Below are 14,660 nucleotides of genomic sequence, written 5' to 3'. Positions count from 1 at the left end.
AATACATGCACGTAAAGTGCTCAGAGCTGTGCTTGGCACAGAGCAAGCTCTCTCTCTCTCTTCACTGTTATATTACTATTATGCCATTTCAACATGACAACCAACACAAACAATGATAATTTGAAAATTTAAACCCTAACGCTTACCGGAGAGTAAATTATATATGCAATTGAACTGTCCCTTGAATGAGCTGAGCTCTGCTTATTAAAATCACAGCAATTACAGAGACAAGGGAGGGCATTTGCCATCTGCAGCTATCTTCATAGCTGAATCACAGTGTCTAGAACATCATTTACCTGTTGGAGGTGGAAGGTTCTCATTCTCAACTTACTGGGATGTCCTTGGCTGCTTTATCAAGAATCTTTACCAAGAATACTTTCAATACGAATGCCTATTCCTAAATTCCAAATTGCATATCTCCCATGTTTCTTCTTGGGGCCCCATGGGGGCCTGGGGATGATCTGGAAGCGCTTCGGGAGGCAGTGAGGCATTTTCCTCTCACCCTACAAACCAGCAGCACCAGATTAGTCCTACCCAGCAAAGTTAAGTGAGAGCCTGCACAGGGAGCACACAGAGGCTGGCCAGCTGAGTTGGAAATGAGCTGGGTGGACACTCTGTCCAGCAATGTCCCAAACGGGCCCTGGCAGTTCTGGCTGGAGATGTGTTGGCCACAATTGCAAAGGGCAATTGTGGGAAGTCCTGGAGAAGCTTCATACTGCGAAGAGGCAGGAATGAGCTCAGGGAAGCAGTCAGGCCCTTGATCTCCCTAAGGGGCCAGGAAGCTGGAAGCATAGTCGATATGCTTTGATGCAATTTAGATTCGGAATCAAACTGATGGCCAAACAGTAATGCTTTCAGAAGACAGCACTGCAAGTGGCTTTGACCTTAGAGTAGTGAAGAATTAATTAGGGTATAAAAGGTACCAATTATGAAGAATCTCTATTCATGAAAAGAACCGAGAGAGGGAAAGGTAAGCCACAAAATGAGAGAATATGTTTGCAACACACACACCATGGTGTTAAGTCCTAAAATTAAGGTTCACTGTTAACTGCTGCCTTGTCACCTGGCAAAATTGGGAGGGCCTCGATTTTGCACAACTGAAAGTTCTCCTTCACACTCTGGCTCCATGGATAAGGTCCCCTAGCTAAACAGTGCTCCTTATCAAGGGGGACAGGCACAGTTCCTGCTCATCCCTGACTAGAGGGTTTAGTTCCCTGCCAGCCTGTAGAATTATTCAAACAAGCCAGTCTCACTCCTGTGGGGATCAGGGAGTACCTCACCCCCTTGTTACTAGGAAGCCTGCTTCTCACAGCCCCTGCTGGTTCACTGTTCCAGAGCGCGGCCCCGTGTGGCCGTGCGTCCTCGCCCTCCAGGTTGTAAGCATACGTGACTTAAACAGCTATTGAGCTCACGTGTCCAGTATTGGGTGTTGTATGTTCCACCGAACCTGTATCCCTAAGGCAGAGTGAGTAGGAGGCAATTCAAATGACCCCTGACACAGGACGAGTATTGAGAACATGAAAAGAATGCTTACAAATCATTACAAGAAACAAACTAGACAATCCAGTAGGAAAATGGCAAAATACCTGAACAAGCACCGTGTTCACAAATGAGGAAATCCAAATGGCTAACAAACATATGCAAAGATGCTCCATCTCATTAGCAATGGGGGAGAGACACAAATCAAAACTCCATGAGATGCCCTCATGCATTAGGTTGGCAAACAGTAGGAAGCATGACAATCCAAGTTCTGTGGCACGGAGCACTTGGAACTCAACTCTGCAGGTGGAGGGTTGATGGGTGCAACCACTGTTAGCAACCTGGTATTACCTAGTAGCGGTGAGGGTGAACCTACTCTATAATCCAGCAATTCTACACATAGTCCCTATAGGATGCTTGCAGATGTCCATCAGGAAACACACGCAGCATGTTCACAAAAGCCCTTTCTAAGACTTCCAAGCTGGAACAGATGCAGAAATTTTAGCCCATTCCTCCAGTGGAATACTGGGCAGCAGTGAAAATAAACCCATGACAGCCACTACTAACAGTGTGGGATGGATGGATCTCATAAACCATGTTGAGCAAAAGGAGTACATTTCCTATGGCTCTATTCTACATGAAGTTAAACAAAAGGTAGTACTAAATTACAGTGTTCAGTGACAGATCACAAGTTGGTAGAACTGCAAAGAAAAACAAGAAAGCAATGATCTCAAAAGCCAGGAAGATGGTCACCTCTGGCTGGAAGGTGGGGGTATGATGGGAAAAGAACAGACAGGAGCTTCCACGGTCCTGGCTATATTCTGTTTCTTCACCTCAGTGACAGCTACCTGTATGTTCCTGCTCACTTTATCGTCAATTTAAAAACTGAATGTATGTTTTATACATACTTTTGCATGTATGCTTTATAAAAATCAAAAGGCACATTAAAATAAAAACAATCTAACTGGTGACCTGGACTCTTTCAACCTGTGACCAACTCTGAGCTGCATGTAGCCACACCTGCCACACCCCTCCTAGACAGAGGGACCCCCAGCTTGGCCCCCACCAAGAGCCACCTTTGACCAGGTGACTGGGATCAGGTAGGTTCTTCCAGCAGGTGAGGGCAGGTGGAGGGGGAAGGGAGGGCAGAGCGATGTTTCCTGGAAGGTGTTTCACGGACTTGCTGCTACATTGTGTGGTAACACAGCCCAGAGCTCTGTCTTTCCTATTCATGACCTCCTCTCCCTGCTGTGACCCTCACCACGGGAATTTGTTCCCTTATTCCACTTTGATCTTGCACTGCTTGCTGGAGCTTAGGAGAACCAGCATTCCACAAAAGTAATTTTTGGTCTGTAGATTTCTCCAACTTTATAATTACTATGCCCTAGATTATCTCCCACTGGGGAAGTGGTGTTGTCCACGCCCATGTTTCTCACTTCTGAGGCACTTCCCAGAGCTGTTTGCAATTGCTTCTGAGGTAGCAGCCCCATTTAAGACCTCAGCCCATCACCCAGTGAACACTTAGCCACATGGGGTCTGTGCTCAGGGCTAGAGACAGGACTTCTGCTTTATGAGCCTAGCATGATCCCCCTCATTCAGCAAACATTGCAATCATTAACAAATCAAAACAACCACCTGGGAAGATTTTTTAGAAACTCAAACAAAAGTCCAAACAGGAAACACAGATTATGCCTACTTTGAGTCTCTCATTTGGTTCTGCCTCAGCCATATGATTCTTTCCCAAGTCTGTCAGAGGCATGTGACTTAGAGTCCCTTAGATCTTTCCTGGAAAGTTTTCATTTCGGAAGCTCCCTCTAGCCCTTGGTCTTCCATCTGCACACTCATCCACCATGCCCATGTTTCTTCTTTGACCACCAGTGTTTGTTAATTCTAGATACTGAAATGTACTGGTGTCGCCACCACAGGAAAGTTTTGACTTTGTCTTAACATCATTTTCTTCTTTGAGCTATTTTCTTCTTTTTTTCTCTATCAAGTTGGGAGAGAAAGTTCTAGCATGTTTCAGCAGAAGATTGCTATACAGAAATCTATCACGGGAGCTTTTGCCATGTCTGAGTTTCTGGTAGTAGGAAGGGGACAGAGAGACTATAAACCTGACAGTCTCAAAATAGAAAGGAATTCTTGCTGCTTTTTGTCCCCCAACCTTCCCAATCATGGATGGGCCTCCAATCCCAGGCCACGCAAGTGATAGTGGGACCTAACCCCTGGTGTGCCAGCCTTTGATACCGATGGGGCCCTGCTGCCGGGGCCCACAGCCTCCTGCTCCCTGCCCACACTGCGTCTCTGTTGGACGTGCCCTCCCTCAATGGCCACCTCTCCCACGAAGACTGACCACTACCTTTCAGTTCTCCATCCTCTCTTCTTAACCAGTCTCCCTACCCTGAGAGTACACCGAACTTTACTCTGTCTTATATAGAATTCTGAGTAGTGGTTAAGCAACCAATCCTAGAGTCAAAATGCCTGAGTTCAAATTCCAGCCCCACCACTTACTGGCTATAGAACCTGAAGCTCTCTGTGCTTTAGCTTCTTCATCTTTGAACTGGGGTAAGTACCTATCTCACAGAGTCATTGTAAGAATTATAAGGGTAAGGAGAGCGAATGTGATATAGCTCTAGCTCTGTGCCAGGTACTAAGTGCTTTACACATATTCACTCACGGGAGGCACTCTTAGTGGTGCCTGGCACATAGTAAGTGCTCAATACTTGTTGGCTATTTTCCGATTAGTCCCTAATGGTTTTATAGGTGAAATCTCTCAACAAAACTGCAAACCCTTAAGGGAAAATAATCTCACGTGGGCCTTTCGAAAGGCTGCATTGTCTGTGGACAAGTCCTCGGCTCATGCTGAGTAGTAACTAAGTCAGACTCAAAGTGAATTAAACCAAAAGCAGAATTCCCAAATGACAACTCCAACCCTTGGCATCAGGAATACACTGGAGCCAAGTGGTGATGAGCTTGGGCTCTGCAGGCAGTCATGTCTGGGCTAGGCCCTGCTCTACACCTCACTGGCCAGGCCACCTTGGGTTTCCTTCTTTGTAAAATAGAGGGGATACAGGTATTCTTGGATGGGCTCCTCTGCTGAACCAGCCGGTGACTGATTGGCACCTGGGAAGCATCCATCCTTAATCTCCCTTGTCCACCCACGAGAACAAAGATGCAAGCAAAAAAAGAGAAGAAGGTGATGCTCTGGATAAAAACTGGATAATATAAGTTAAATAGAAGTTAAGTTTGGGGATTGCCCATCCTGAGCTCACCTCCCCTGGCGAGATTTTAAGGGCTGACTCTATGTATGTCTGGGTGTGGTCTGTGTATTGACAGATGCTCATGATTCATATGAGTCTCTAGCATTGATAAGCCAGAGACAGGATCATTTCTGATCCTTCCAGAGTTACAGAATCATTCACATAGGTGGTCCTAAAATGCTCCGTAATTTCAAATCAGAATTCCAGACTTACTTTCTGACTCTCCTCTGGCATGTATAGTAACTGGGTCATCAGATAATTACTAAAGCATAAAGCAGAACAGAGCAAATCCTATTTGCCCAAACATCTCTGGGCTCCTACATCTCATTCCTGGGTCATTAAGGAGGCTCCATGTCATTGCTTTCAATCGGTGCCTGTCATGACCCCAGTCCACCCCTTCAAGACAAAACACAGACTCCTCCAAAGAAGCACCCATCACTTCTTTTTCCTCAGCCACCTCAGGTCAGCCCAAAGAAGCTGGGCTGATTTGGTGGGATCACTTCTGTGTTCCTCGTATTGGCCTCATCACTATTCTAGCCTCAGATAAAACCAGGGTGAAACTGTGCTTTTGTCTCCTTGGGACTCAATGAGAACCAGCCTCTCTGACAGCTATCAAGAGGAGATAGCCAACCCCCCCCCCCCCGACCAAATTCACTTGGAGATGGTGCAGGGAGTGGGCCAAAACACAAAGGTTAGACAGATTATGGGGTAATTCAAAGGCATCTGCCTAGCAAGGTAAAAACTCCTTTTCTGGGCTATGTCACACAATGACCAAGCAAAGGAAAAATGTGGACAGTGGCTTTGATCTCCACACAGTGTCATTTGCAGAAATGATGCAATGGGGAGTGGCTTCCGAGGACAAGTGTAACCCAAGACAGTGTGGAATCCTGGGCCAGTAGCAAAGCTGGGCTCATCACCCCAAGGAAGCAGAGTTGCTCACAGAGCAAGGCCACACTGCTCTCTGTCAGGTGCAGCTAAGGAGAGGCGGCCATGGTCCTCCAGTGTCTTCCTAGCCCAGGATTTCCTTTGTACAGGAACTAGGGGAAGCAGTTACCCTCCTTATCACACCTGCTGGCCACCCACCCACCCATGTGCGGGGAGTGGGGAGTGGTGGGGTTAGGTGGTCTGGCAGGGCTTGTTGGGAGGAGAGAGAAGAGAGGTTTTTATCTCATTTGGGATGCTCCTGGTAGAGCTGTCATTCAAGATCACACTCTGTAGGAATAAATAATGGTGTGGCAGGAAGTGGAAGGCCGGCCAAACGCCTTTGAGAGATCCCCAGAGGTGGACCCTCCACAGGCTAGGTGCTGCTTGGTGAGTGGGTGTTAGCAGGGTTCCAGGAGGACTTATGCAGAGAGGAGGAGGAGAGGGAGAAAGGAGGAGAGGCAAAGAGGCAAGAAGGTAGCAAAAGAAGGAGGAAGAAGGGGAGGGAAGAACATCTAGGATGGTTTTTGTCAAGCAGCACCCACCCCCACTCTGAGCCTCCACCTGGCTCTCCTGGACAGCAGGGCTTGTCCTGCTGCCTACACCCTTCTCATTCCCCAAGGCCTCCCTGGTCCAACTACATCCTCTCAGAATAGTTCAACTCTCCCCTCACCCTCCATCCCCCCCCGTCACAGATCTCTTACTACCATTAAGTGTCATCACCCACTTGTGATCTCAGACATGTCCTCAGTGATCCCCAAACCACACCCCATCACCATCCATCTGTTGTACATTCCTCCACCAGCTCTGCTTTGACCCAGGAAGTCGGCTTTTCCCTTGGAGGGACACCCATCAGCCTCGGTACAGGCTCTAAGATCTGCTAACTGTGCTGGGACTCTCTCATCGGTTCAGCTGCTGCATGGCTTCTGGGCCACAGAGGGTGAGGACCTGCTCCCATGTCCCCCTGACAGGTCGGGGTTTGCCAAGATCTTGGTGCCTCGCTTGTTCCAGAATGGCACATGCCTGCGTCTGCCCTTCCTCTAGAAGGGAAGTTCTTGCTGAGAACACCATTAACTTTTCTTACGCACAGACCCCCTCATACCTACGTCACCCCTGATCTGAGATCTGAATGGTTCTCAAGGTAAGATGATAATGTGTACTGGCAAAGGTCAGCAGAGCAGACACTTACCGGTAAATGCCCCAGGAGAGGCGTGATACTGTCTGAAACATAGAGGATGCTGCCATCCGTGGTCACTGCGATGATGAAGCCGTCTAACGCCTGCGGAAAATGCAACAGTGGAAGGCTCCTTAGCCGTGCTTTTATGGAGGAGGATGTCACTGAAGCAAAGGACCCCCTGTCATGACACTGACTTTGTGGTGTAACTCTTAGAATATTTCCACAAATAACCTCGCCGCACTTTTCAGCCTTGCACAGGAGGATTACGTACGCGGATTCGTCTAGCCTAGGCAAAGTGCTTGCCAAAGCAGTAAAGGACTCCCTGGAATCCTACCTGTTGATATCATGAGACAAAATTTAGCCATGGAAATTACCTAAGTAGTGTTTAATGATAAGCATCCCGTTGGGCTAAATCAGAAACACCTCAATTACCATTAAAAGATGTCAGTGATATTGTATGGTTCCCATCCCTCTACCGTCAATATGGCTTTGAGTTCAGCAGGAAACATTTACCGGAAGATACTGGACCTAACAGATGCATTAACAACTGTCAGTCAGGGTCAACCTCTGCCTTCATTCATTGCCATAGGAGGAATACCTCCTGGAGGAGCTGTTTGTAAAGAACATTCACATTACTTACTGAGTGTCTACTGTATGTGAGGCATGCTGCTATAGATGCTTCTGATAGGAAAGAAGGGGTAGAGGCTGCCAATGTTTTTCTTTCTTTCTTTCTTTCTTTCTTTCTTTCTTTCTTTCTTTCTTTCTTTCAGAGAAAGCGCAAGTGGGGGAGGGGCAGAGAGAGGGGGACAGAGGATCCAAAGAGGGCTCTAAGCTGACAGCAGTGAGCCCGAAGCAGGGCTTGAACTCACAAACTGTAAGATCATAACCTGAGCCGACGCTGGAGGCTCAACCACCTGAGCCACCCAGGCACCCCAGCCGTCAACATTTTCTTACAGACAGCTTTGCGGTTTTGTTTTTAGATTCTTTACTGGATTCTCATGATGCTTTCATAAGATCTGCAAGGTGATTTCTAAAATTCAGACTATGTAATTCTGAATGGGGTCCTCTTGGCTACGGGCTATATAGGTGCCCAGAATAGATGGAAAAGATTAAAACAAAGCCCATCTCACCAGAAAACAAATCTCTGAGGGAGTAAAAGGCTCAGGTGGATAGTTACTGTAAACCTATCACTGTTGCTTTATCGACAGTATCTTTGAAGTAACATCTTCTCTGAATGTGAGGATTTTTCTGCTTTAAAGGGGGAAAAAGCCACACTGAAATATGTGCTTAGAAAGTTTTGGAAACGTTTTGTATGCATTCAGCTAGTTCCTCCCGGGTGTTACTGGAGGTCTGCACTGCCAAAAGGGCATGCATTGTCTGTTAGGTGGGTGCAGCTAAGTGCACTGCAGCAGGAATCAGAAACAGTCCGCTAACTGCACACAAGAGGCACTGTGCCAAAATGGGAGGGAGTTCTCTTCACCAGGAAAATGCACACTAGGGTCATGTGTTATTTTATACTTACATATGGCAGGATATAAGACTGAAAACTATATTAAAGCATGTTTCTTAAGGACCTCATCCTTTTGGATTATATCAGGGTTTTTCCATGAGGGGCAAAGCGACCCCTCCCCCCTGCCCCCATTAGGGACATCTAGCAGTGTCAGCAGACATCACTACTGGGGTGGGTGCTGCTGGCATCTAGTGGGTAGAGGCTGAGGATGCTTTGAAACATCCGACGATGCACAGGATGCTCCCCCCCAACAAAGAATGATGAGGTCTGAGATGTCCATAGGGCCGAGATTAAAAAAACCCTAATAAAATTTATGGGTCATGGTGAACACAGAGGTACATCCTGGTACCTTTTGTTTCTTTTCCTAATTGGTTTTTTTTTTTTTCAGTCATATTTTCAGCCCTCCTGGCGGTGAATTTTACAAGGTGGGGCCACTGTTGAGGATGTCAGCTGGACCTTTTAGGAAAAAGTGGGGCAGAGTACTGGGAAAATAGAAACAGTACAAATGATCTTCTTGCACAGTGAGCCCAAGCCCCTCTTGGATTTGTAAAGCATGTGGGTGTTAAAGAGCTGAAGGTATTTATAGATGGAAGATAACTTTCATCAGCTTATTGGCGTTTCCCATCCAATGCGCAAGACGTGCGCTGAGTCACTGCTTGGAAAACGCTTGCTGTGGTTTTAGAAGGTCCCCTCAGTACCACCTGAGTGACTCAACACTCTGTGACTGGGAAGTCATGCGTCCCTCTCAAAGTAAAGTTGACTGTGATAACAGCTTCGGGGACACCCGAAACGCCATAATGGCCCAAATTTTATACCTGCCACATGCCAGAAAGACATGAAAACACCCCTTTATGTCAATTCCTGGGTCTGATGCTTCTTGTGTTCCCTGGGACAACCTCTGGGCTGTGAGAAAAGATCACTATAGCTTTTCTGAATAAAATTCAGAAGAAGTACTACAAATTCCTTAATTGCCAATCAACAAGAGCTTTCCCTTCTTTCCTTCCCTTCCTCCTTTTCTTTTCTTTTTTCTCTTTTCTTTTCTTTCTTTCTTTCTTTCTTTCTTTCTTTCTTTCTTTCTTTCAGAGTGCAAGTGGGGGAGGGGCAGAAAGAGAGAGGAACCTCATGGTCATCAAGACATGGCATCTGAATCCGTCACATTCCCTGAAACGGCTCTGGAAAAGGAGAGGGCTGTGCAGCTAGAAAGAGACACAAACTAGTTAGAAATTGCCTAGTGGCAAATGGTGACAACATCATCCTGTGAGGGCCAATCCAGGGCCCAGGCCATCTGGGAGAATATACTGGAGGTATAGTTACTCATCTCCAGGTCTGTGTCTACTGAGGAGCAACAGGTTGGAATAAAAGTCTAAAACAAAGATCAATCAGAAGTACTAGTTGGTGGGTTTCCCAGACCCCTCAAAGCTGCAATGTGTCCAGAAGACCTGCTTGTTGTACAGTCTTAATTTCAGGCTTAATTCACTCACCTAGCATGATTCCTTTAGATCCACTTCAAGAAGTCTATACTGGGAGCAGGGGAAAGTGCATAAAGAATATACATACAGGGTCGCCTGGGTGGCTCAGTCGTTTAAGCATCTGACTTCAGTGCAGGTGATAATCTCACAGTTGGTGGGTTTGAGCCCCACATCGAGCTCTCTGCTGTCAGCACAGAGCCTGCTTAGGATCCTCTGCCCCTCTCTTCTCTCTTTGCCCCTCCCCTGCTCATGTGCTCTCTCTCTCTCTCTCTCTCTCAAAACAAAATTTTTAAAAATCTTAAAAGAATATACATACAAATCTAAAAATCTTTTTCTAGAAATTCCAGTCTACTGAATCTCAGTCCTGCCTTTCAGCCCAAATATGTATCCATTTTTAACTTTATAAAAGTCTTGTTTCCTCAAACACTTCTGATTTCTTGAAACTCAGTGGGAAAAAAAGAAGGCTGTGCTACACATTCTGAAAAAGAGGCTGGGTGCTATAGGGTTATGCGTTTTAACTACTGTTCCCTAAGAATTAAAAGATAAAATGGTTTATGTAAAGTAGCATAATGATACATTAATTCAACATTATATTTCGCAAGCTGGTCTAAATTTAACATACTTAAAATGCATTGCTTCTGGAGAAAGTTCTGTATTTTCTTTAAATATAGTTCACATGCAGATTTAAGTATCTTTCATTTTATGCAAATGTTCATTAATGCGCTTATATTTCATAATATTTGGACATCTTCGTTCTGGCACTTTCTTACTCCAGTACTTTCTGTTTTCTGCATAGTTAATCTATGTAAATTAAAGTTTACATCAGTCTTGTACAGGCACCTAAGAGGAGATACAGAAAGAAGCCACTCTCCAAAAACCCTGCCAGGAACCACGGACGTGCAGCCAGTGCCTAACTTCCTTTCGCTGAACTCATTTGTCCCTGTTGCCTCTTCTAAGTCAAGGGCCCAGACGTGCCAGGTCTGGAGCCTTCTCTCCCTCCACTATCACGTCCATGCTCTCCCAGACTAATCCCCAGTTTGGAAGTCAGAACACCCAGCCACACGTTTCCGTAGCGACTCATCCTCATCTGTGAAGTTTCACCCAAATGTAAACACAGGACATTGAAGAAGCCCACTGGCCCAGATCAGCCAGATTTCCACAAATACAACCCTGGAGATGGGCGTGGGCACCTAACTTTCTGGAGGAAGACACATGAGCCTCTTTCTCAGCCCAGAAAGGGCAGGGAGGCACAGGGTCACTTACAGTTGACACCCACATGCCATGTTGATGCAACAGAACTCAAGTTCAAAGCCTAACCTGAAAAGAATTTTGTTTTCAAAACGTGTTCTACTAAGGGAAACATAATCACTGCATAAGGAGGAGGCTCTCTGAGCCAAAAGTCAGTGCAGAGACGTAATTCTTCCTCCCCCTTCCCCCCTGTCTACCTACCTGCATCCTTGCCCTTCCCAGCTCCAAGATTGGGTGTCCCTCTGACTGGGAGCCCAAGAGTGGGGTTCTCCTTGCAGTCACGGATGCCCCAGCACACACTCACATTCAGTTTGGGAATTCTTGCTTCTACTGCCAAACTCAGTAGCCAAAATATAAGCAATAGCATGCAGAGCTCCAAGGGGTATCTGTTTCAAGACCTCTTTCCAGAGTCAAGAATAGTTGTTCACTTTGGGCACAGGGTCTTATCTGGAACAAGCAGCTACATTTTGATTTGCAACCAATGAAGCTAATTTGAAAGTGCATTTCACCTCCAACATCAGCTGGGTGAATTCTTCATTACTGAGGAATGAAGGCTTCCAGTCTTGCTGAATATCACAGATTTCCGTTTGCGCTGAGACTTCTAAAAAAAAGACATAAACTTTTATGTTAAAAGTCACCTTGGAATTAGAATTAACAAACAAAGCATGCTTATTTCTGTGTAATTTTTGTGTAAACTTCTGTGTCATTTAAAGAAGCCAGTATAAAGAAATATGTTACCCTGATTTCTAAGGACTAGGGACTTTGGATGTAATGGACTTAAAAAGGTCTCTGGATGTTTTCACACCCTTTTAATGAGGTTCAGGAGAAGAGTGCTCTACCCTCTGCATGGCCGGAGTGCCTGCCAGTAGCAAGCAGCACAAAGCCCTTGAATTTCTACAGGACAAAGCCCACCATCAGCAGTTGGGGGTTAGGTAGTTGTCACCTATGAAGGTAATGGAAACAGCGACTGGGATGGTAGGACGAGTTCCTCAGCTGCCTCTTTATGGTCAAGGCAAAGCAAAACACTTTAGAGATCTGGGGTTTTCAAAATTCCAGAAACATCTTAGACTTGTAGTAAATGACCTACTGTGTCTATGCAGGATGTAGTGTAGTTTTCAGCATTTCCAGGTACTGAAGTACAAAATGTTAGACAAATATATGTTACTTAGTGGCTTTTACAGCCAGAATTTATTCTTATCAAACTTTTTCTAGATTTATCTATAATTTTCTTATTATGGTGACTACCTTGTACTGAAGATGTTATTCACATTTGTAAATGTAGTAGTCATTGGAATACATAAAACTCCTTATGCACCCTAGTTCTCTTGCATTTTTGAAAGTGTATTTTTTATTACTAAAATGTTCCTAATAATATTATTACAGAGAGATCAAATGCCATATCAGATATATTTGTTTTTCCTGCAGTTTATCCTCCATCTTAACCAGCATTTGCTCCACTTTATGTAGTACGAGGTTTCTTTAGGGATTATTTTCTTGGTGCTCCCAAGATGGTTTCTTCTTCCAAGATTCTAAATGAACAAGCTATTTCCGCCACTGTGGCCAGAGGCTGCACAAGATGAAATGCATCCTGGGAAGCAGAGGCAGTGTGCTACACGCAGTTCTGGGCCAGTGTTCATTCCGGGGTGCCAGCCGAGGCAAGGAAGAGAGGGTGAAACTCTCGTTTCCTCAAATGGTTGCCATAGTTTGACCACGTAGGAAAGAAATCTACCAAGGCCATGTTAATAAATAAATGCCATAAAGGTCTCCCCCTTTCCCTAAGATATAAACTCATCTGTAAAGTTCTTTTGATCATTAGGATCAAGTTGTAGATTAACTGTCCAGGAGAAGAGTCTTTCCAGGAGTCCAAAGTTGATTTAGACAATGGTTCATTCAACTTAAGCAATAAAGGAAAATGAAAGACCCATTTCTTTTCTGTAAGTAACTTTTAGATCATTCAGTATGGCTTAGATACTTTCCAAACACCAGCATAAGAATACTGAGAGCAGCCATTTTATTCACTTTGTATTTCAACAATTTGATTGTAATCCTTAGAAGTTAAGGCTCAATTCACAGCATATTAACTTTTAAAAATGTTTTCTTTTGAGAGAGAGACAGAGACCGAGACAGAGAGAGAATGAGTGGGGGAAGGGCAGAGAGAGAGGGAGACACAGAATCTGATCCAGGCTCTGAGCTGTCAGCACAGAGCCTGACACAGGGCTCAAACCCACGAGCCATGAGATCATGCTCTGAGCCGAAGTCGGATGCTTAACCAACTGAGCCATTCAGGTGCCCCATCAATTCACAGCATATTAAAAATGCGTGTGTGTGTGTGTGTGTGTGTGTGTGTGTGTGTCTATGTTAGATAAAATGTCTCAAGGCAAATAGAAAAATGTTAAACTGGGAAATAAAGTTCAGTGTTATAATCATGTCTCCATTGGCATTTGAGGTTCCAATATTAGAAGCTATAGGTGACAGGGCAGGGTTAGCAAAGAGGTGTGGTCAAAGTAATTTCTAAATAGCAAGGGAAACAAAACCACCTAGAAGCATTTTGTTTTCAGGAAAACATTGCAATTAATATTTAAACCCCAAAATTCTACTATAGTATAAGTTGTAGTTGTGCCCTAGAGTGCTCGCCTTCTAATTGTTCCTGTTATTCATGAAATAGGAGAAGTATGTCTTTGAGATATATGTAGTCAAAGCAAAGTCTTGGAAATGGGGTAAAAACTCTCTACTAAGCTGGGTTAACATTACCCTGTCCAACAAAGGTGTTTCTCTTTTTTCTGCAGCTTCTTCACACAACCTCATTCCTTCTCCACTAAGGCAGACAAATTGAAGGGGCATGAATGAGGAACAGGATTTGATGTTGGAAGAAAATCCCATTAAATCAGCTTGAGATTCACACAAGAAAAGGAAAGCATGCAGGTCAGTCTGGCCCTGTAGAAGCAACATTTAGATGGGCATGGATAAGGCCGTGTGATACACTGCTATTTACATAATTTAGGGATTTATCTCTTAAAACAGATACTGATGATACAAAATGTATCTACAAAGAAACATGGTCAGGTTCTCAGTTTGATCTGGATTACTTCAAAGAGAATACATATGGATCAAGATTTATCTCCCAAGCTGAGAAAATGGGGATGCTTGAAAGATTATTGAGGAAAGAGTCATTATAAGTAATTATAACGACTACCTAGACCTAATCATCTTTTCTTACTGATCATGTGGTCTTGCTTTATCATGAAAGCAGAAAGCATGTCTAAATCCACAGTTCTTAACTCTGGCTGCACACTGGAATCACCTGAGGAGCTTTAAAAATACACATGCTTGTGCCCTACCCAGTAGTGTGCTAGTAAAAGGCTCTCCATCCCTACAAATAAAAAAAAAAAGCCCTCTGCCATTTCTGTGGTGTAAATACTCACATGGTGGCTGATTCTAAGCTGTCAACTAGCTTGCAAAACTCCTGAAAATTTAATAATCATCTTTTGCAAGCCAGGATGAGCCAGCTCCAGCTCACCACTGGGGTTCCACCCTAGATGTTCTGATGTATTGGTCTCTGATGTGAGACCTGGTTACATGTATTTTAAAAGCTCCTCAGG

The 14,660-nt window shown here is 44.8% G+C and overlaps 1 protein-coding gene across 4 annotated transcripts in view; it reads right to left on the bottom strand.

Annotated features, from left to right (window-relative positions):
* The window catches only part of NPAS2 (neuronal PAS domain protein 2), a 159,213-nt gene that overhangs the window by 45,353 nt on the left and 99,200 nt on the right, over nt 1-14,660 (bottom strand). For all 4 annotated transcript variants that reach the window (XM_078444374.2, XM_078444376.2, XM_078444377.2 and 1 more), the window contains exons 4-5: nt 11,571-11,662; nt 6,847-6,936 (exon numbers count right to left, since the gene is read on the bottom strand). In XM_078444374.2, the coding sequence (XP_078300500.2) occupies nt 6,847-6,936; nt 11,571-11,662 (182 nt within the window). The remainder of the gene's footprint in view (nt 1-6,846; nt 6,937-11,570; nt 11,663-14,660) is intronic.

Source organism: Panthera onca, chromosome A3, assembly GCF_046562875.1.
Source record: "Panthera onca isolate mPanOnc1 chromosome A3, mPanOnc1 haplotype 2, whole genome shotgun sequence".
NCBI classification, from domain to species: domain Eukaryota; kingdom Metazoa; phylum Chordata; class Mammalia; order Carnivora; family Felidae; genus Panthera; species Panthera onca.
The sequence above is the reverse complement of the archived record's forward strand: the minus strand, read 5'-3'. Positions and strand labels throughout refer to the sequence as shown.